The sequence below is a fragment of the Oreochromis niloticus genome, linkage group LG15, assembly GCF_001858045.2.
Source record: "Oreochromis niloticus isolate F11D_XX linkage group LG15, O_niloticus_UMD_NMBU, whole genome shotgun sequence".
NCBI classification, from domain to species: domain Eukaryota; kingdom Metazoa; phylum Chordata; class Actinopteri; order Cichliformes; family Cichlidae; genus Oreochromis; species Oreochromis niloticus.
The window spans coordinates 10,217,969-10,240,173 of NC_031980.2; the positions used below are offsets into that span (position 1 = coordinate 10,217,969).

General features: G+C 46.2%; 2 protein-coding genes across 2 annotated transcripts in view; one reads left to right on the forward strand and one right to left on the reverse strand.

Moving 5' to 3' along the window:
* nhsl1b (NHS-like 1b) overlaps positions 1-15,459 on the forward strand; it is a 43,124-nt gene extending 27,665 nt beyond the window's left edge. The window contains 6 exon segments of the mRNA XM_019345847.2: positions 1,416-1,620; positions 4,048-4,179; positions 5,856-9,161; positions 10,188-10,320; positions 12,979-13,306; positions 13,309-15,459. Of these exon segments, the coding sequence (XP_019201392.2) occupies positions 1,416-1,620; positions 4,048-4,179; positions 5,856-9,161; positions 10,188-10,320; positions 12,979-13,306; positions 13,309-13,653 (4,449 nt within the window). The 3' untranslated portion in view covers positions 13,654-15,459.
* Positions 15,460-18,058: 2,599 nt separating this feature from the next.
* hebp2 (heme binding protein 2) lies at positions 18,059-21,077 on the reverse strand. Its single transcript, XM_013274246.3, has 3 exons — positions 20,940-21,077; positions 20,144-20,350; positions 18,059-19,990 (listed from the first exon to the last, which is right to left on the reverse strand). Exons 2-3 carry the CDS (start codon positions 20,308-20,310, stop codon positions 19,804-19,806), a joined length of 354 nt encoding a protein of 117 aa, XP_013129700.1. The 5' UTR covers positions 20,311-20,350; positions 20,940-21,077; the 3' UTR covers positions 18,059-19,803.
* Positions 21,078-22,205: the final 1,128 nt, after the last annotated feature.

Genomic DNA, 22,205 nt, shown 5'->3' on the forward strand with positions numbered 1-22,205 from the left:
TTGAGGCAGAAATAAAGACGGGTACAAAAAAATGACAAGAAAATGAATCAGAGACAAAAACTATTATTTCTTGCTCTTTTCCATCTGACAGGCAATTTGTGTGAAGTGAAGTGTAAATGGTCAGACAGCCGCATATTCCTCATCTCTTCCTCATTTTTATCTCGAACACACACACACACAGTGTGATGTGAAGGGCACTCGAAAGGGTTAGTGGGTCTTTCACTGTGTTGTCCATTGGAGCCCCTCGGTTTCATCCTCGCTTTGACCCCTGACCTCCATGTTGTCTTTCTAAACTGTCACCTCCCACCTCTTGTTTGTCCTCCTGTTTTCTGCACACTCACCCCATCTCTTCAGCTCCAGCCAATCCCCCTCTGTCCTGCCTTCCTTGCCCCTTCTTCCACTGTTCTGCTGTTTGTCCCCCTCCTGCTCTCTTCCCCATCACTTCCTGTTGTACCGAGACCGCTGAGCCTAACTTTGCCTGACAGCAGCTTCAAAAGAAGAAACAGGGCTCCCGCTTGAGCCACAGCTATGCAAAGTAATAAGCCATGCTTGAAACCAAACTATTGCTGAGATGTTTTTTATATACATCCCCTCTCTTCACCTCCCCTTTTTGCTGCCCCCATATTTACCCATCCATCCGTGCATTGTTTGTATGAATGCACTCTCAGTCAGGGGATAGGAAAAGTTTGAGTGATGCAGTAATAATTGGTGGCAATCATCTGGATTTTGTAACTACCTATAATTACTACAATTTAGAATTATTTGTATTTTCTTCGCTCTGAATGGAAACAAATGGCACTCACATCAACCTAAACAACATTGCTGCCATGCTCTGGACTAACTGCTCAACTTCAAGCCTGGATGCTGTGGTAAAGCACCGCTGTCTGTTGCTTTCTGCTGTAAATTCACAATCCAGGGCCCTTAGCGTGTCAACACAGTTTACTACATGAGTGATTCTCTCTCTGTGTCTCTCCCCGCTGTTGCTCTGTAGCTTTTATCCTCCCATCTCCGACCGCTCTGTCAGTTCTCTGTGGCGGGTGTTTATTTGTGTGATTGTGTGTGCATGGTTGACCGTTTCCATTTGGATAGGATGTTTACGGGGCCGCAAGCTTCTAAAGGTCACAGCAGTGTAATATATTAAAGTTTGTTCAGGTCATATTGGCACAATCTGTCATTTACGGGTCTGGCTAGTAAATCCTATGATATTCTATTTCCACTCACCTTTTATACCATTATATAGACATTTATTCTTATTAATAACTTTTATGCTTCGATCTGATGGTATTTTCATATATTATCTTTCATTGTGTCGCATCATGTTACCTCTTTCCTTGTTTCTTTCCTTTCCTCTCTTTCTAGTATTTCTTTCTTCATCTTTTACCTTTTCATTAACATGTTATCTTTCTCTCAATCAGTCCACCGCTTCATCGCTGGAGGATGACAAATCTCAGCTCTCCATGAGGTCTCAGACGCCACAGGGCATGGGCGAAGGAGGGGAGGGGTCCGACCCTGACAGACAGGTGGTATGGAACAAGGCTGCCCTCCTCCCCACCCCAGAGGAGAAGATGAGGCAGGCAGCTCAGGCCGTACCCACAGACATAGTTGCCATCAATGTCACAGGTATGTCACACCTCATGACTTCATTCAGTCCGTCTCTCAACTGCTAGCGAGTAGCAACCATTCTTCATCACCAGGTTGAGAACAAATGTCCCGATCCATCCGTAGCTCCATTTTTGTACAGTTTAATCGGCCTCATTCGTCCCTGGTGTCTCTTATTTTGCATTACCATCTCACCGAGAGGCCTTTTGCTATTCTTAAGGGAAATTTCTGACTTTTTTAGCAGTTTGATTGAGGTATCCGATGATAAAGAGAGTGTCAGCACGCTGACATGTCATGTGAAATTTGCATTTCAGTTTATTAGTTTAGTTAGTTTTCACCTTTGCTGTTTACAAAAAAGAAAAAAAAAGTCAGATATTTCCTTTAATCAACCTTCTGTGAATGAGTGGTTGCAGAATAATAGAGACTGTATCCAGTCATCCACAGACGGGGGGAAACCTGCACGTGCCACTCAACCATGTCTTCACTCCTCCCATCATGCCTCTTGCAGACTGACCTTTGCCTTCCTTTATGCATGCGTGAGCGTGTGTTTATGCCTGTAAGTCCTTTGACAGCTTATGCCAGGGTCAAGGCTTTTCATCGCCTTTGTGTCAGATCACTGGCCGTTTGACAGATGAACACTCGTACACAGCAAATTTGTGTCGACTCAGTTCCCCTGTTAGCGTGCCACATCTTTCAAGGTTTTCCACCACTCATAGGTACACTTATCTTAAGATTTGTTCATGAGATTCTGTTGGAAGGAGTCCAGCGGTGGGATGGAGTCACAGAACTCTCAGTTCAGCATGAACATCTATATTTTATTGTCACAGTTAATATATCTGCAATCTATAGCCTTTTGACACTAATTAGCATTTAACGTGGTCCCTCGCCACACAAATCAGTGTTGTCACTTCAAATTAGTGGGAAAGAAGGCGTAAAACACACACCGAGAGATCAGGTACTTTGCCACTTTGAGAGGAAATTGTGATCGCGGCTATCTGCCCTTATATCGGTTTCTATTTCCCTGACGCCTGCAGGCTGTCACCAGCTAGTGAGATAGCAGAAAGAGCAGAAGTTCATAGTGAGATATCACTCTTCCTTCAGGGAAACCGGACTCAAAGCGAGGAGGTTATTGCGAAGCAGTTCATGTTTGCATGAGTACGTGTGTGAGTTTGAAAGCACCTTTCATCCCATATCTGTCCTTTTGCATGTTGAGCGTTGTGCTAAGAGCATGTACTTCTCATCTCACACATCTTGCATCAGTGTATGTTTATACCCCGTAATGGAAGTTTGCATAAAGGCCAGCCAAGGTTTTCTTTGTCAGACCCCTTCCTTTTGTTTTTGATCGGCATCACAACCATTTTCTCTCCATGGGTTGTAAAAGACACTTTGGCTGGTTGGTGAAAAAGTTTAACTCAAGTTCAGTTCACCCAAATAACACAATGCATTTTCTCAATTAGGCGAAACTTTCTCGTGTTGAAGAGGAAGACTCACAGGCTTGCTGCACAACATGATGATTTTGTGGATCACTCTTATCCCACCACTGATTATAACCATAGTTAACTAGAACGTGTTAAACCTTTCTATTTGAATAGAGCTTTAGTTCAGAAAAATGCAAACTTCACTGATGGCAGTTTTTTATTAGCGATACAAATGGCTTTTTTTCAAGTCCAGATAGCAGTTTGGATATAAATATGTTGGATATCCAGACATAAGAATGATTTTAGGTATTTAATGTTTAGTATTTTTCAAGAATTGTATCACAAGAATCAGAATCAAATACTTTGTTAAGTAACGCAGAGCAGTAACTAACCAGTTAAAGTTCCAATTAAACAATATAATATATTACAAAATATAACAAAATGGCTCTAATAAATAAATATGAGTATAAATAAAGTTGAAATTCAGGTGCCTCTCTTATCATATTAACTTTACTTTATCTGTAGAGGATAAGGGGTGCAGGTGTTGTAGTCTGTACTTACACTTGTGACGTCTCCTGTCGTATTTTACTATATTCTCATTTATTATCTGTTTAGAGCAGTCTCCACTTCCACACGAGAGGTTTCCAGTATGTGATTTTGCACATTAATATAGCAGAAATCCTCAAAGACACTCTTGAGTAATGTCATCCTTAAAAAACAAAAGCAATGGATTCATCCTTCACAGCGTATCCAACAATATCCATGTTACAAACACTCAAATAAAAACCTAAAATCTTAAGTTTTTAGAAGCACAAATCAGTTTGAGACTTAAAATAACAGCAAGGGAAGAAAATGCTGATTTGTAATTTGGTTGAACTGACCTTAATATTTCCTGCCCTGTTGACGTTGCATGTCCAACTTGGAAAAAACAAAAACCCTCCGCATGTCCGTTGAGTTTGTTCCTTCTGACTAACCGACTGCTGTTTGCCTGTTTGTCCGCCTGCCTTGCTCTCGCCCTCCCGGCTACCAGGGGCAGTGTTTGACCGACAGGCGAGCATCCGGCGCTCCCTCATTAACACTGACACCGTGTCCCGCCGCCCCAAGAAGGTCAAACGCAGAAAGACTATATCAGGGCTGCCTGACAACATCAACCTGGAGCTAGGTATGGATCACTGTGGAGCTACATGTTGCCCTCTGCTGTCCACAGACCTGTACCAACACGCTAGACGAGCATCCCTTCTTCCTTTCTTTACTGCCAGCAACCTTGTTCTCTATAGGTGTATGCTTTTATCACACATAACTATGTACAGTTGGAAACTTGGCGAGCCCGGGAGGGACAGAGTGACTCATGTGAGCTCACAGTGTTGGATAAAGGATGTGCAGCTGCTACAGCTGATGTCTACATTATCATTTGTCCTCATTCACTCTCCTCCACCCGAGTATCCACAGCCAAACACAAGTTATGAAATCATTTTTTGTAGTTGTTTTTTTGTCTTTTTTTTTACTCATTAAAAAACTTCTAACATAACAGCAGCTGTTTTTAGAGTTTGCCAGTTCTGTCACATGGTAGAAGGTAACGTCAGACTTTGCTTCTGATTGGTTGATCATTTGGATCAACTTTCTGTAGTCCTTTTTGCTGTGATGTGTGTATATCTGTGCCTTAGTGTATGCTGGTAGCATAAGATTATTAATAAACTATGAGACTACAAGCCCTGATCACAGGTCGATAAGCCACCTTCACATGCTCCCATCACTTTCTGAGCATTATCATCATATCCTACATCAGAAATGTAAAGATGCAGAGGTCCCCTCAGAGTTACTCAGCTGAGCCCAGTGTTAAGCGAGTATTAAGCTCACTAAGCTGACACCGTGTTCTTCTGACAGCACCGCATGGCTAATGTTTATTTACACGTCATTGAGCTTCGGGATGACAGCACCATTTAAGGGAAATGTCATTGCTCTGTGCGATAACATCGCCCAGGCTGATAGGAAAAGAGCTTTAAAGTCTGGTTAGTGCCCAGCTGACAACACCCTCTGAATGTCATGATTACTGGGCCGGGATAATTGTCCCAGTGCTCCATCCCTCCCCTCTCCTTGCACCAGAGCTGCCTGCAAAGTAGACCTGCAGCTTAATCTATCGCAGCAGCAACAGCCGAGCTGTCAGTCCAGCTTTTAGCAAAGGAGGAGGAGAGTGTATGTGTGGTTCAGAGCGAATGGAGAGAGAGAGAGAAGAAAGGACGCAAGAGTGTGTATGTTTTGGAAGACGAGCATCAACAGTAGAAGCCACCACAGATGGGAGACACAGTAGACATCCTCTCTCGTTTTACAACTCAATCTTCAAACTGTTTGTTTATTAGCTGGTATGTTCAGTGTGCATCTTTCTGTTATGTGCATTCTATGTTTGTCCTTGTGCATGACAGGGCTGGCTTGGCATGCACACGTGTCTTCTTGTATGTCTGTGTTCCTATTTGTGTTTTTTGTGGGGGTTTTTCTCTGCCTAATGCTTAACCAGCTGCCTATCCTGGCACCCAAGGAGACTATTTCATTTTTCTATCTGACGTAGCCAGCGCAGGGGAAGCGTAGTAGGAGAGCCCTGTTCCTTCTCTCTGTCTCTCCTCATATCCTTTTCTCCATAATGAAGAACACCAGAAGTTATTAACGTAAATCAGGTTACGCCAAATCAAATTAATTAGCTTCCATGTGACCACAGTTTATCTGACATTCCAGCCAGAAGAGCAGAAAGGTTTGTGGCTGAAGAAGTTATAGCAAGGGGGGGTGAAGGTGGGGTAGCAGGAAGAGGAATCACATGTTGATATGTTTCTTTTTTTGTTTTGACAGCAGCAAAAGGACACGGCGGAGATCTCCGGCCACATTCGATGTTCCTCCCTGGACAGTACTCCACACTTGGCCGTACTGGGAGTGTCAACTCAACTCTCCGACGTTCGGTGACCAGAGACTCGAGCTGCCAGACAGAAGAAGTAAAGATCGTGCCCCCGTCCATGAGAAGAATTCGAGCGCAGAGAGGACAGGGAATCGCTGCTCAGATGGCTGGCATATCCGCTTCCTCTTCAACAGGAAGTATATCCATCTCCAGCAGCGACAGCTCTGGAATACTGATGCTGCCGCAGCATTTTAATGGAGACCCGTCGCGTTTTCACAGTCTGCCCCGACAGGGCGCAAGAGTGTCCCTCAGTGCCGATCCCATCTATAGCAGCACGCCCATCAAGTCAGAGGAACATCTGCAGAGGCAAATTGGAAAGCTTCAGGTCGACGATACTGTGGTACACATGAGAAACGCCCCAAGGACAGGAACTTTGCCCAGGCCCAAGTCCCAGGAGGTGAAGGGGACACAGTCCAGTGAGTGGGGCGGGGGTCCGGCATGTGTGGTTTCCCCTCATGCTGCTTATTCCACCTCATTCATCCCCAATGCCACCATGTCCAGTTCTGCTGAGGTTATTACCCTTAACAACTCGAGCCAGCTCACCCAGTCCCCGGTCTCAGCTTACCCCACAGCTCGAGCGCTCAGTCTGGCTTCCCCGACTAACGTTGACCCGCTGATCTCTAGTCCAGCAGCCTTCACCCACAGCTCCACCTGCCCTGCCTTGGCCACGTCTACTCCTACTCACACAGCACAGGATAGTGGCCTGAAAGTCAGAGCACCTGCCAGTGAGTCAGGTCACTCTGACAGTAGCGCCCACAGCCACAGCACCTTGGCCCCCACTCCACCATCTTGTCTGCCGGAGGAGAACTGGATCTACGACACACCAGAAAATGTGGTGACTCCACACCGCACTCTGACCTCCAGTTGCTCCACTCCAATCAACCAGCTCTATGGCAGCCTGGATCAGTCCTCTAGGACCACTACTGATTCCAGCTCTCTTTACTCCCAGGACAATGATGGATACTACACCTCTATGCACCTGGACTCAGGCCTGCGCTCCCGCAGTCACGGTAGCGGGCACGGGGTGGCAGCTGGCCGGGCCACCAGACATAGCATGTACGAGTGCCGCGAGATGGCCAATCAAGAGGACTCTGGAAGCCTGTACAGTGACCGCTCGCTATCACGCAGCATCTCCCTACGCAAATCCAAGAAGCCTCCCTTGCCACCAGCTCGCACAGATTCTCTCAGACGCAAGCCAGCTGCAAAAATGCCCCCCGGAGGTGTTAGCGCCATCAACGGTGCTAATGGGGACAGGGGTACAACACTTAATGAAACTCTAATTGCAAGCTTGCAGCAGAGCCTGCAGATGGGGTTGAGAGGGGGGAAGGGAAAGGGTGCGTCGCCATCATCAACCTCTCACAGCCCGAGCAGCGATTATGATGACCCTTGGGTCCTCAGGCCACGCAGTCACAGCAGCATCAGTGCAGGCAGCTCTGCGGCATCACTAGCAGCTAACGCAAACTGGGGCGGCGTGTCTAGCGTGTACTCTCTATGCCATGTGACACCTGCCCACAGTGACACCAGCAGCCTGCGCTCTGACTACGCCGACTCTTGGGGCTACTACATGGACTACCCTCGTAACAACGGGGATCAGGGGGAGCAGACAGCCCCGGCCCATGCCGCAGATAACATGTCAGCTGGCGTTCACCCAGGAGTCTTACAGAATGGAGGAGGGATTCACAACAGTCAGACACCTGGAGCTCCAGGTCAGGAGCGAGAGGTGTCGGCGAAGCCCAAAGCTTCCACCTCCTCCCCAGACCGGGTGCATAGACTCACCTCGCCATCTAGTGGCTACTCCAGCCAGTCCAACACTCCCACAGCTGGAACCCCAGTGCCCGCCTTCGCCAGGTCCATGTCTCCCTCGGGCGGCCGGCCTAAACCCAAAGTCCCCGAGAGGAAGTCCTCTCTCCTCTCATCAGTTTCCATCTCCTCCTCTTCCACCTCCCTTTCCTCCAACACTTCAGACTCACTCAAGAGCAACGGTCCTCCTCCTCCACCACCACCACCTCTCTTCTTCTCCTCCTCCTCAACTCCCAACACCCCTCTCAGCCCACCTCCACCCTTCCCTCCCCCTCTACCGGCAAGCTCTAGCACAGCTTCCCTGACTCCTCCACCAGCTCCCCCATTGCCAACCACTCCTCAGGGAGGTTCTCTAAGCCTGAACTCTACTTGCTCCACCTCCCCAGAATTCCCTCCACCTCCATCCCCCGAGATGCTGATTCACCCGAGTTCATCTCCCAATGGGAGCTTCAGTCCCCCTCCTCCTCCACCACCCCCACCTCCTCCTCCTCTGCCGGCTGCTGTTACAGCTTCCTCCTGCCCATCTTTTAAGAAGGCACTAAATGATGCTCCTAAAGCAGCTCCTTCTAACAGTCCCACAAACTCACCTAAGCCCCTCATCACACCATTTGCACTGCAGAGCGTTCAGCTTCGTTCAGTCAAGCGACCAGAGAAGGAGATCACAGATGACAACAAAGCTGAGAAAACAGGGATGGACCTCCTTCAGGGGCTAAAGCCTCTGAGCCTGGATAGCTGTTACTCTCAGGAGCATCCCACTGTCTTACCCCTGTTGAACAGCTCTCTGGAAGGGGATTCCCATTATTCCTCACCATCGCCTGTGTCAAAGCTCCTGGAAGAGTTGTCACTGGATGACAGCATCACAGAGGACTCACTAGACATTGCCATTGTAAATGGAAAAGCTGATGATGAGAGTTACACACTTGTGAATGGGAATGAAAAAGAGGAGGAACTAGCGTTGCCCAGTCCCGCACAGAGCCACGAAAGCTCTCCCATCAAGCAGAAGGCCCCACCCCCAGCAGTCTCCAAGAAACCTAAATTTTCCCTTGTCCCACCAGTAAGCCCCCAAACAATAAATAAACTGTTTCTATCTCAGCAGGAAGAGACTAACATCCCCCAAACAGAAGACCAAGTAGATTCTCCGCGAAGACAAACAAAAGAAGAGGTAAAAGAGTGGGACGGTGAGCATCAGGAGGAGAGAGAAGACACTTTAGAGCATTTAGCAGAGCGCAAAGGAGCATCCACTGAAACCCGATACGAATCTTGTATCACTACATCTGTTAGCAAGGAGACGAGTAATGCCTCTGGGCTTTATACCAACGGAGAGGCTGATGAAGAAGAGGAAGAGGACTGTGATGGGACGAGCAGCACCACAGGGTCCATCAGCTCCAAGGACGACGATGCAGGTGAGTCTGACTCGTAGTTTATTGAATATGTTTCCACAAAACAAACGTAGAAATGCAGAAACGGAAACAGAAAGCCTTAATGTACTTATTTGCCAAAATCCTAAGAGGTTAGAAGTGATCCAGCAGACTGAGGGTTGTGCGATGGGTTCTTTTGAGCTGCTGTAAAATTCATTTTGCCCTCCAGAGCAAGCGAGCTAAACTTGAAGGCAGAAGCTTTTAAAGGTTTGAAAAGTGTGAAAACGAAGCGGGAGCGACGCCTTATCACTGGGACAGCAGCTCTGCAGCCTCATGCAATCATCCCCGCTTACTCTTTATTCTACTCCTCCTTCTATATTTTATATGCGGAGATCTCTTTTGGCTGCTGTCCCCTTCTTTTTTTTTTTGCCCCCCCCCCCCCTTTGCATTGCTGCACACGTACACACACCTCAGCCTCCGCCGTCTACTCGACTCCTCTCCACTATCCATCCTTCTCTTCTGTCCAAATATTCATTTTTGCCTCTCTGCCTTTTCTCTTGCTCTCTTTCTTTTTTTTGTGTTAATCGCTCAGCCCGTGTCTTTCCTACTCAGCTGTCCTTCTGTCCCACTCCCTCTCTGAGTTAAGGGAAGGGGGGTAAGTATCCCAAAGGAGATGCTTTATGTGGTTGGAGGGACAGGGGGGAGGGGCTCGGTTGTATCGGAGGGGAGGGGAACGGATCTGGTAAGGGGATGAAGGGGAGGATGGGGAGAGCGTAAAGTGAGACTGCCTGCAGCGGCTCAGGCAGTCGAAGCTCAGACGTGAGCGTGGAGGTTAAGAGGAAGAGGAGGAGGAGGGGGAAAAAAGGCTAAACTAGAGCAAAAGAAAGAAGAGGAAAATCTAGAGAGGGAAGAGAATGTAAGAAGACAGTTGGGCATCTCCTCCGTACGACTTCAGATTTCATAGGCGGCCAGGTTAATGCGACAGGATGGATGTAGGAGTGTGTGCTCCCTAAAAGTCTGCTCTCTCCTGACTGTGTTGGATGTAACTTGTATATGCCCCCCTCCACCCAGGTGACGTCTTTGAATCCAGTACGGCCGAGTCGTCTCCAGCCCCGTCAGCAAACGGGGCGTCCGAAAAGAACATGGTAACCCCGACTCCCACGCGACCCCGAACCACAGAGGACCTCTTTGCTGCCATTCACAGGTACGACAATGCACTCATCTAATGTCCTTGTCGCCTTGCTCATTTTTCTAGCACCACAGCAACTTATTTTCTCCTCTCCCACCTCGGCTCTGGATACATAATTTATTTCCCCGATCTAGTCCTGCTTCCTATTATTCCTACTTTTTTTCCCTCTCCACCTGCCCTTCTCTCTCTGTCATTCCTGCTTTTCCAACATCCTCATAAACCACAGTGTCACCCTTGATTTGTGTTTTTCAGTCATCCCCCACTCTCTGCCCTCCACCTCTCAGTCATAACTTTATCCAGCATTATCACATACAGAAGAGTACACATCTGTCAGAAAGCTGATCTCTGGCCAGCGATGGGGTGTAAAGCATGAAGGCAACAGTTAATTTATATAGTAAGTGTTTGGGAGTGTAGTTAGATTAGAATTGCTCATTTTCAGCAAGAAAAAAGAAAGGAGGAAAAAAAAAAGGCTGTTGCTTCATCCATTATTTACTACTCGACACCCCCTGGTCCTAATCTGGGTTAGAGGCCACTGGAGACATTCTCATTCTCCGTTTCTCCGTCTACACGCCGCTGCCGCTGTGCTCCGCTGTCTCTGACATATACTGCATACGTGCTCTTGTGACTGAAGGCGGCACAGACATAAATTTCTCATGCAGCCCGCCAGTTTGGGTTTCGCGGTCACGTGCAACAACAGCAGCAACAGCAGCAGCATTCTGGAGTTCTCTTAAGCATCCCAGGATTTCATTTTGCTGTATTTATGGTCCCCACGTCACGTGTGCATGTATCATTTATTGCGCTGCCTAATTAAACGTGAATATTGCGTGTGCGCGTTTACAGTCAAGGCAGCATTTGCTTACCACTCTCCTCCTCCTATCGCACCCTCACAGTGTGGGAGATATAGAATAATTTCGCAGATTTGGGAAGTGATGACCATTTCCCAGTGGTGCTGTTAAAACTAAAGAGGATCCCTCCAACAAAAGAATGAACTCGCACAAATTCAATCTGCAAAAAGTGCCCTAAACTGTAAATTCAATCGAGAACTGTTCAAGGGTGGAAGCACCGGGTATTAACTGTAACACCCCTGTAATACCACCTGCCCAGTTCTTTTTGTTTTTATTTTCTTTCACCTTCACGTTCCCCCATCCTTTCTCTCTCACTGTCTGTGAAATCAGAGAGTAATAAAAGCCTCGAGTTGAAATTCCTTCACAGCAGCGGCCAAAAACACAAGTTTGTTGTGAGAGAAATCGTCCAAACCGAATGTAATCCAGCCAGCAGAAAGAAATCGATCCAGTGCTCCCATGCTTATATTGCCTCCTTGTTTACCTCTATAACTGGGATTGGCACCTGCGCTCTCTGTTTGGGTGTTTGCCACTGCAAGTTCACAACGGAGCCATTGAATTCAGGTGTGTTTGAGTGCACGCACGTGGGATTGTGCGTGAGAAAAGTCTTATGTAATGCTGATGGGCTAATGTGGAAAGGGAGCTCACAGGGGATGACGCTAGATGGAGGTTGAATTTAGGGCACAGACATATTTTGCAGCGTTAGATTCTCACACAAACCATTTCCATCCCTTCAGTCCTCCCTCGCACTTTTTTGACCTTCACACAGCGCTGTACATCCCCACAGGTTATTTGCCCTTTAGGGAAGATTTCCCTCCAACGATCTAATCTGAGGATTAAAAAATTTTGTCTCCCTTATCACAGAATGTGTAGTTGTAATTCCTTTAATCATGTTTCTCCTCTCTTCTTCCACTGTGCAGAGAGGGAATGGGTGCAGTGTTTCTAGAGAGGTGCGTAGTGGCAAGTAGCCCCTTTCCTTTAATTAGCGAGCCTTGTTTTCACCACCGCCACGCTGATGCTGCCTTGGGATTAGCAGCAGTAATCCCTTGGTGCAACCCACCACCCCCGGTATCACAGACACAGATTAATAAGGCTGTTTTCGCCTCAAGCCCTAACGCCTCCTAATTCTGCCAGTTGCAGCTTTTATTGCCATGCTTTGGTGCAGGAGTTATCAACACTCAAGGATGAGTGGTGCAGCAGACTACGCTGATACCGACCACAACCACCACCAACCGCCCCCTGCTGAGAGGAGGCCGCCTCGTCCTCATGTGATTAAAACTGCTCTGGGCGCTTTCCTCAGTTTGTTTTTGATTAATTTTATTGTGCCGCGTCTGAGCTCTCGTGCAGCGTTGCAGCTTCTGCTGTAAAACCTCACCGGATTTCTTTTAACCAGAAATGTGTAACTCTTCTTCTTCTTCACATCCTTCTGTTGTGTTGACATGCCACTCGCTTAGCCCTGATTTATTTACAAGATACGCCGCCATGTTTGTTTGCTGGGGGCAGTGCTGACATATGGCAAATTTGGGACAAAGATTTGTGGAACGTGGGCAGCAGAGTTTTAAATGTAATCTTTTTTTTTTAAGCTGCAGCACAAACATCAACAAGAGTGGGTTTACATGTGTGAAATCACATGGATGAATAGTTAAATCTGAGCTCATTGCTCCCTGACAACACTGCCCCAGTAACTTAGTCATTTCTCTTCAAAGTCCTGTATTCTGCTCTGTCGAGTCAGCATTTATTTGCCCTAAAATGAATTTGATCAGCAGTGCTTCCGCTCGCTCGCTAAGCAGAATTCCTCAAGACGATTTTAAAATCATCTTTTCTTCCACAGGTCAAAGCGCAAGGTCCTGGGTCGCAGGGAGTCCGAGGAAGACAAGACCCGGCCTGGGAGCCACCCGCAATCTCCACCCACCACCCCAACGAGCCTGTCTCCAGGGATGACGTCGTCGTTGCCCCGTCAGTCGGGATCCATCCAGCGCAACCTCCGCAAGTCCTCCACCAGCAGCGACAACTTCAAGGCACTTCTCCTGAAAAAGGGAAGCCGCTCTGAGACCAGTTTCAGGATGTCTGCCGCTGAAATGCTTCGTTCCACTGACCCACGCTCTCAGCGAACGCGCTCCGAATCGGCGCTGGACTCCCCCACTGCTTCGCCCTCCTCACCGATGGCTCTGCACAGCCCGGCTGGTTCCCAGGCCGGGGTAAGAGGGCAGCTGAGGAGCGGGGCCGTTATGATGCCTTTACCCTGTCCTCGCCGACTTCATCGCCCTTTTCAATGGGCGGATTTAAGTACGGGCGCTCTCGGACGCCGCCCTCAGCTGCCAGCAGCAAGTACAACGCCCGCAGCCGAATCCTCAGCAGCCCGATGACGGTAATCTGCGAGCGGGAAGGGGAACTGGCTGAGAGCGAGTACGGAGACACGGCAGAAAGTCTGTGTCAGCCAGCGGCTCAGGCTGTCCCTGTGCTCAAAGACTCCAATGGCACTTTATCTGAAGAAAGCAGAAGTTAAAAGAGCAGGAGCCGCCCCTTAGCTTTGGGGAGCTGAACTTATTCGTTGTAGCCAGGCAGGGAGCTGGAAGAGGAGCCCAACACAAGGCCCTCTAGAGACACCTTCCTGAGCTCCACCCCCGCCCTCTGAGGGAGTGGACATGTCTGGTCCTGATGCGGGGCCTGGATGCGGCTCCATCACGGACCGGACAGAGCGCAGTCTGAAGCAGAGAAGTGGACCTGCTCCAGCTTTTTAAGACTGCCATGATTCTCATTCTTTCCTTCGTTTGGTGATTCACCTTTTTTTGTTCAAAGAATAGTGTTTCTTTTAGACCTGGTGTTCCTAGTTTTGTTTGCCATTTGTTTTTCTGTTTTCTTTCTAACTTCATCCCGCAGGAGTCCTTTTAGTTTCACCAAAGGACTAAAAGTTAAGATGGCAAACTTAAGTGAATTGAAGGAATGGAGAAGTCACTGACTGTTCGCTTAACTTTGCTGCTGTGGTGCTACGTAGCTAGGAGAGAGTGGAATGTAAAAGTGTGTTTTCAGTTTCTGCTTTTCCTCTGCTGGCTGTGGGAAGTGTTTGAGAGCACCATGGCTTGCAAGTGTCAGCTTCAAACAGCCAATCAATACGTGGAACGGGCGCGAGGACGTGGTACAGCAGATGGCTCCGGGGTACAACTTCACCTACGGTTACCACCGGGGTTTTTTGTTTTTCCCGCTCTTTGATCGGTGGTTTTAGTTTGCAGAGCTGGTGTGTTCAGGGGTCCATAGGAAGTGCAGAGGGCTCAGTGCTGCCACCTAGTGACGGGGAACTGTGTGGAAAAATAGTTGGGGGATACGAAGGTTCAACCAAAACATCAAAATTACTCTCTGAAAAGGCTCATAAAAGTTAGTTTGTAGAATTTGCACTGCGCACAGGTTTTTTTTCACTTTGAGACTTAAAAAAAAATTGTTTTAATAAACCAGTTATATCATGTCATGTCACGTGTTTGGAAGTTAAGTATGAAACGATAACATTAGAGTAAAAGAATATTTTATTATCTTTTAGTGATCGTGTGGGTTACCAAAGAGCTTGAAAAATGAAACGGAGCTGGACGTGACAGCAATCTGATAGTCTGACACCCCCGTGCATCCACCAGACCCTGTGGGGGCCGATTTCTATATAATTTCTATAATGCTGTTGACCTTTCTGTTTATCCTTTTGCAGTTTTATATGGTTCTGTATGTAAATACATAGAGAATTGAGTTTTAAGTCACACTTGACCTATTTTCAAAGACTTTGTACATTTTTTAGAACCCTCTGTTTGCTGAAAGGGAGTGGTTTCCTTTTTTGTAGATTATTTATTTTCACATAGGAGGGCGTCGGTATGGTTTAACTGGTCAGAGTCAGCTGACGGGTGGTTGAGGCACAGGAAAGAGAGGTTAGGGGTTAAGCAGAGAAATCAAAGCGCCACATTTAGCTGGCTGACCCCAGCGAGCCGTTATTCTGTTAAAGACGCATCAAAAAGATAATAATATCAATTTTAACCAGCCTTTAATCTGAAGTCATGCCACACTGGTGCTCATAGCTGAATAAACGTGGTCTCTTTAGGTGACAGTCGTGAGACTTCATAACCTCCTAACAGCCATAACTGCCTGTGTGTTAATCACCTGTGACCAAAAAATGTGTCTCCCAGAGCCCGCCAGGCTGTGATTGAACGCTCACGAAAGCATCTGTGCTTGTGAAAAGACAGAGAAGACAGAAGAAGTAGTGGGAGTGGAGCTGAAGGCAGGCTGCTAACGCTCTCGTGTATGTCTGTGTAATAAAAACAAGGTGATATTTAAAGAACGCATCTCTGTGTCATTTCTCTGTGTGTGTGTGTGTGTGTGTGTGTGTGTGTGTGTGTGTGATTCACGGCCATCTGCCGGCTCAACACCCCAAATCACAGCCTCATTAGAGCCGTCGCCATGGCACCCACACTCGTCTGTCATCTGGAAAACTCCCATTATTCACCCTCCTCCCTCTGCAGGGGTCATCACTTATATCTCCTTCTGGACATCCTATTAGGACACACTGGGTTAGAGCCTCTCGCGTGACTCCCAGTTAGCGCTGAGCCATCCAGAGTTGACGCTGCAACTTCTCAATATTCCTGCAACAACGTCCTGCAGAGAGAGACCTATAAATACCATTGTGCCACTGGCCCGTTCAGTCTTCTCAGGGGAACAGAAACGCAGACAGTGTCTTAGTATTTTAAATGAAGCCCCGTCACCTCTGATTCAGCAGCCACCTGCCCTCTGACGCAGCGTCCATCTGGCTGCGAGACGGGAATCAATATGAACTCCCCGCAGCTATAATCACACTATTGACACGTCACCGCTTCCCCCAGTCTTCTTACATTCAAGACCACTCAATGGAGAGTGTTTATAAGGCATGGCAAATAAAACAGGGCTGATCGCAGGGAGGCCAGGAATAGTAACCGCATGTGTTTAGGCTGGTGAACAGAGTGCTGCTTCACTTATTAAACATCTACCTTTTTTGCACTTGATTCCACACAGAAAGACTCCGGCCGGATGGGGGAATCAAACCAGGACCTTCTTGCTGTGAGGCAATAGTGCTAACCACCGTTTTTATGCTAATAATTTTCATGTGGATTCAAATCCAGGTTGGGACCTTTCTGCGTGGAGTTGTTGGAGCATGTTCTCTCCGGTTACTCCGGCTTCATCCCACAGTCCAAAGACGTGCATGTTGGGTAATTTGGTTAGTCTAAATTGACCATAGGTGTTAGACCTATGTGTGTACCCCCACCTTTCGTCATATGACAGCTGGGATAGACTCCAGCACCTTCTCATGTCTGGATAAGGGAAAGAAAGGTGGATGGACTGATTTGGAGGGCATAAAATTTTACAATGTGAAAGTATTTAAAGATTCCAACACAAGAACACTATTAAAAAAAAAGCATAATAGTAGAAGAAAGTGTTTTAATCAAGCTAAATACTTCCGCTTTAACTCATAAGGGCTTAAACCACAGAAGAAAACAGTTTTTGGGGACCCGCTTAGAGGATAATGAAGCAGTTATGTAGACTCCTTTCGCCCAAACCTTTCCAATACTGGTGTTTAGGTGTTTCTGTCTGAACTGTGTTAAACTCTAGCATTCATTCACCAGTCAGCTGAGCCAAACTACCATAGTTAATGAATGGCAGGAGTTATATTAATCTAAAAGAAGACAAAGTTCTTACATGTGCATTATGAGATATGAATACTACCGGGTGGGCTATTTATATGGATACACCGTAATAAAATGGGAATGGTTGGTGATATTAAAGTCCTGTTTGTGGCACATTAGTATATGTGAGGGGGCAAACTCCTCAAGATGGGTGGTGACCATGGTGGCCATTTAGAAGTCAGCCATCTTGGATACAACTTTTGTTTTTTCAATAGGAAGAGGGCCATGTGACACATCAAACTTATTGGTAATGTCACAAGAAAAACAATGGTGTGCTTGGTTTCAACGTAACTTTATTCTTTCATGAGTTATTTACAAGTTTCTCTTTGTTCACAGCCATTGACATGTCGAAGAGGTTAACACGTGAGGAGCGGATCGAAATTGTGTTGATATCTGGTGAACGCAGTAACCGGGTCATTGCAGCAGATTTCAATGCAAGACACCCTACGAGACCACCCATCTCCCATGCTACAGTTAGCAAACTGCTTGCTAAGTTTCGTGAAACTGGTTCAGTGTTGGATTTGCCAAAATGTGGAGATGTGTGGATGACTTCTCCTGTACATCCACACAGTTTCTGTTGCGTCCAAACTGAGCAGTAAATTTCTCCAGTTAATCTCACCAGAACTTTGATAAAATTAAAATACAAAACTGTGGTGTTTAGATTAAAACAGTGAGCCTCATTATACCAATCCCCTCCACAGCATGTTTCGCCTTGCTGAGCACGGCCAATGAGATCAATATGCGTGTGTGTGTGTGCATTCACAGAGGATAAAAAAAAAGGACAATTTCTGCTGAGTGTGTGAACATGATATTGGGAACAATTCTGCCACAAATAAAATGAGTGACTCAGCAGACAATCGGGCTGAGGGCGCGAGAGGAGACGTGAGGTGAGGTGAGGATGAAGGGCGAAGTGAGCCGCGGCTGACAAACCATCAATACGAGTGCCGAGGACGATCCAGATTTTATCTGTTACAGATTACAGTTTCATGTGGTCAGTGACTGAAAAAGCCCAGCATGAAATACAAATGACAAATACTTAAACACACATTTATGATCCGAATAATGGTTTAATCATGAGTTATTGATTAGATAACACAATTTACATTATTTAAACTTTCAAATTTCCCAATATTCATATCAGTGCAGTGCTCGTCCCATCATTCTTCATAAAAGTACTACCATGAGTAATAAACACACACTTAATGATTATATGAAGATATAAAAGAAAAAAGGCACATTTTTGTTAGCTCTCTTTGCCAATATTAAACCAAAAATGGTCAGTCTGAGCAACTGAGCACAAAGCTGGTTAAACACACATTTATATTCGACAAAAATGACAGCTTATGAGACGTGTGATGTGACGGGCCCAGCCATTCATCACAATGGATGCAGATGCGGTCGCAGTGGCAGTAAGTGAAGTCTGAGAGCAGATAAACTGAGATTTAACGACGCTCGGCCGCCTGCCAGGCAGAGTCACCTTCCCAGCGCCAGAGCTGACTGACAACAAAACCTTCTGCTAAACTGTGCAGCTGATCTACAAAGTCAAAATATGTTTAATGCTTAATCCCTTGCACTTGATCCCTCTGGTCATAACGGATTTGATGAGATCCCTTTCTATAATGCGACTCAAATCCAAGTACCAGGAGACACATTTTCACAGGCTGAACTCGTGGCGTGTGCAAATATTATACTCCAAAGTTCAGTGAAAACAAATATGAGGCTTCTGCACTTTTAGATGCACTGATAATTTTTGTGTGGATTTACTTTTTTATGGACCGTGAGTCCTCACTAAACTGCAAAACACTATTTTTTCCCCCATTTTGACCGCTGATTCACGTAACTCTGACTGACAAAGCCTCACAGTTGCATCTAATAGCCTTCAGACTGCACTTTTACACACAGCGATGACTGGATTTATCCGTGTTTTAATGTCCATAAAGGCACTGGTATTATTTCAGGACTGACTTCAGAACCAAATACAAACATTTCCTTTGCTTTCTTTGTTTCCTACACACAGTCCTGTCACATCAATATGTGAGTGTAAACAAGCAGTAGTTAGTTGCCATGTTATTTGAACATTTTTCACAGCAAAGGCTTCGACTTGACGTTGCAGGAAAAAGCAGCTGAAACTGTTAGTCTACCTCAAGAGGAAGAGGGTGCACAATACACATGTAGCCTTCTTTCTTTACATGCAATTGAAGAATGGTTTATATATATATATATATATATATATACACACACACACACACACACACACACTCTGGTTTACTTTTGCAAGTCTCACATATTCTGAGTGTAGCCAATGATCCTAAAATAGATATATTTATGGTGTCAGCATGACTTAAAGATCTTTGTTGATGGAAACATCTGATGACACGCCAAATCTAAGCAGCGTCGCCTGAGTGACACGTGGCTGCTCTCACCTGCTAGCGTAGGCGTGTAAATGAAAAGCAAGAAGCTTCGTGTCCATCGCACACAGGAAAGGTACACAGTGTGCTCCCACAGTGAGCCAGCCTACACTGCCCCCCTGGAACCGGCTCACACTGTGAATGTTATCGGTTACATGGGTGCTGTCCCTGCCCTGTCAGGCTAAAACATCTGCTGTGAAAAAGGAGGTTAGCAACATGCATAATCAAAAGCCTAAAATTAGTGTATTTTGAAAATATTCATTAAAATTTGTTTTGTTTTTTTTAATTAAGACGCACTTGTGGGGTTTTCTATTAACATAAGAAACATTTTCTTGACTACTTGGCTCCACCTGCTGGTTATATTGCTTCATATGGCCGACAGGACCTCTAGCTGTCATGTAATTAGTCTCCTTATCAAGTTTTCCAGTGAGTAATCAGTAACTTTTAGTGGAAGTAGCAAATCTAACTTTTTTTTCTGGTCAAACCGAAATGTATCGAATCATCACATTTAAATTCCCATCACTAACATTTTGATAGGATAGAGTGTGACCCAGGAACGCTCTACTGCTCCTCTTCGTTCTTGAGGACCCAGACCTCATTCCTGCGGTTGGTCAGTTTGAAAGGGCTGTCGTACCCGGCTACGTAGTACGGTTTCTCGACGTATTGGACTCCATCCCTCTTCAGACTTTCCATAAGTTTCAGGAGCTCCTCACGCTTCATGTTATCATTGGAGAAACCACCGTATGTCCTGGAGGAATAGACAAAAGATTGATTTCTTTTTTTTTTAAAAAAAAGAAAAGAAAAAAAACTAAACCACTCATGGCTGATCACTGTATGTGTTTTGGACTTTCACAAAATAAACAATCCAAAGTCTAACCTGGCGGCTCTGTTTGTACCCTACCTGACATACACCGTTAACTCCTTCCTGTGCTCTATAAACACCTCGGACTCGTTGGGCTCGGGAGGAGTGGCCTGATGCTCCTCTGGGATGTAGAAGGATACAGTGAACTGAGATTCGCACGCAGGGCCGGCCCCGGGTTTCACGTGGCATGTCACGGGGGCCGTCATCTCCACTTTGGCCTCTGTAGAACCGGCAAGAAAGGAGGTTCTTTTGTTGAAAAAAAAAAAAAAAAAAAAGAGTAGCCGCACATGCCAAACATCATGATGATAATAGGGCTGAAATATAACCAGCTTGTGTAAGATTTACAGATGTTAAATTTCCTAAACAAACTATCAGTCGCCAGCTGTTGAATCGAAACTTTGGTGCATGGTGACAGCTGAACAGATGGTTGGGCTGTAACCACGATGTGCGCCAGATGAACAGGATTAAACGCCATGTTTACAGATCACAATCTCCTTATGCTGCTGACCTCAGGAGCCAGCAACATAAACAATATATATTCTCATAAATATTGCTGCAAACTGCTGAGCAAGGCAAAAGTAAGAGAGTGGGAACTGTTGCAAAGTGCTGAGCAGGAACTAAAGTGCACTTTCTCTGAATTTTCCATCCGTTGATGCCTTGGAACTCCTCTGTAAATTTATTGTGCAACATTAAAATACTGCCATTGTGACGTGTAGGTTTTGTAACAGATTTGCCACAGCGCCACAAAATGAAAGCCTTAAACAACTCCCACAGCCTCAGCAACACAGGCTCAGCTTACCTTGCGTGAAGGTAATAGCAGTAACATGAAACTCACTGTTTTTATTGTTGCCTTGGATGTAGTTGAAGAGTCTACGGAAGCCAGTAGACAAGGCTGCTTCCAGCTGCATCCCGCTCACAGAGGTGCTCACCCACTTAGTGGGCTGGTAGGTGCGGATTTCATAGTCCTGTCCCTGCCACGCACAGGCACACAGTGAGGATGACAATTGGTTATTATTGAGCAATTAAAAAAAAATCCAAGATTTTGTATACAAAATGCCTCGAAACTGAGAAATACAATCACATTTATCTTCAAATGTGTGTTACAACAAAAATATCACTCATTTAGCCACAAATCTAGAAAATTGGGGTTGTGTGAAAAAAATTGCTGTGTGAAAATTGCACATAAAACATAACCCAATGATCTGCAAAACTCATAAAAGTATATTCTATTCACAGTAGAACAGAAAAAATATATCAAATGCTTAAACCGAGAAAATATAAAACTTTTAAGAAAAATATTGGCTCATTTTGAATTTGATGGCTGCAACATGTTTCAAGGTGGTGTTGGTGGTGTTAAAAAGTAACACTAATTTGCACTAATTAGGTTAACTGTCAGCCCATCAGTAACATGACACAGTATAAAAAGGACATCTCAGACTTTAAATATCGCATCATCTACAATATATAATGTAGCGGGTCAGGGCTGTTTTGGGGTTTTGTTATTATAGTTATGTTTCTGTTGTCATGGTGATGAGTGACGCGCTCTCTTGGCGACTGTTTTTCCAGTGAGAGAGCGCCTTTTTTTGTTGTTATGTTGTTGTTGCCGCGCTGAGGAGGGAGGTAGCGGCAGTGTTCTGGGCCAATTCTAATAAACGGCTGTGCTCCCAAGAAACCTCTGTCTCCTCTGTGTCAGAGCTCGCCACATTGGTGTCAGAAGTGGGATTAGCTCACCCCCGCCATAATGGAGAGAGACATTCGGAGGCTGGAGCAAGCTGTCGAGGAGAGCATCCGCTGCTTGGGAAGCTGGCGATTGAGGAGAGAGGAAGCGAGCGGCCATGTAAGTCCCCCGACGGGTCCCGACGGCGCGAGCGCACCGCGGCGGCGGCCCGTCGCGACAGACGCTGGGGCAATGCTTCATGGGCTGCCTCTGTCGACCGACACACCGAGCCCCCGACAGTGAGCAGTGATGCCTGCAACGCCAGCTAAGGTACCGAAATACAACGGGCTAACCCTGCTAGAGACCTACCTCTCACAAGTATGGCTAGCCGCGAGGCATAATGGCTGGAGCGACGAAGAGGCTGCTACACGCCTAGCACTAGCA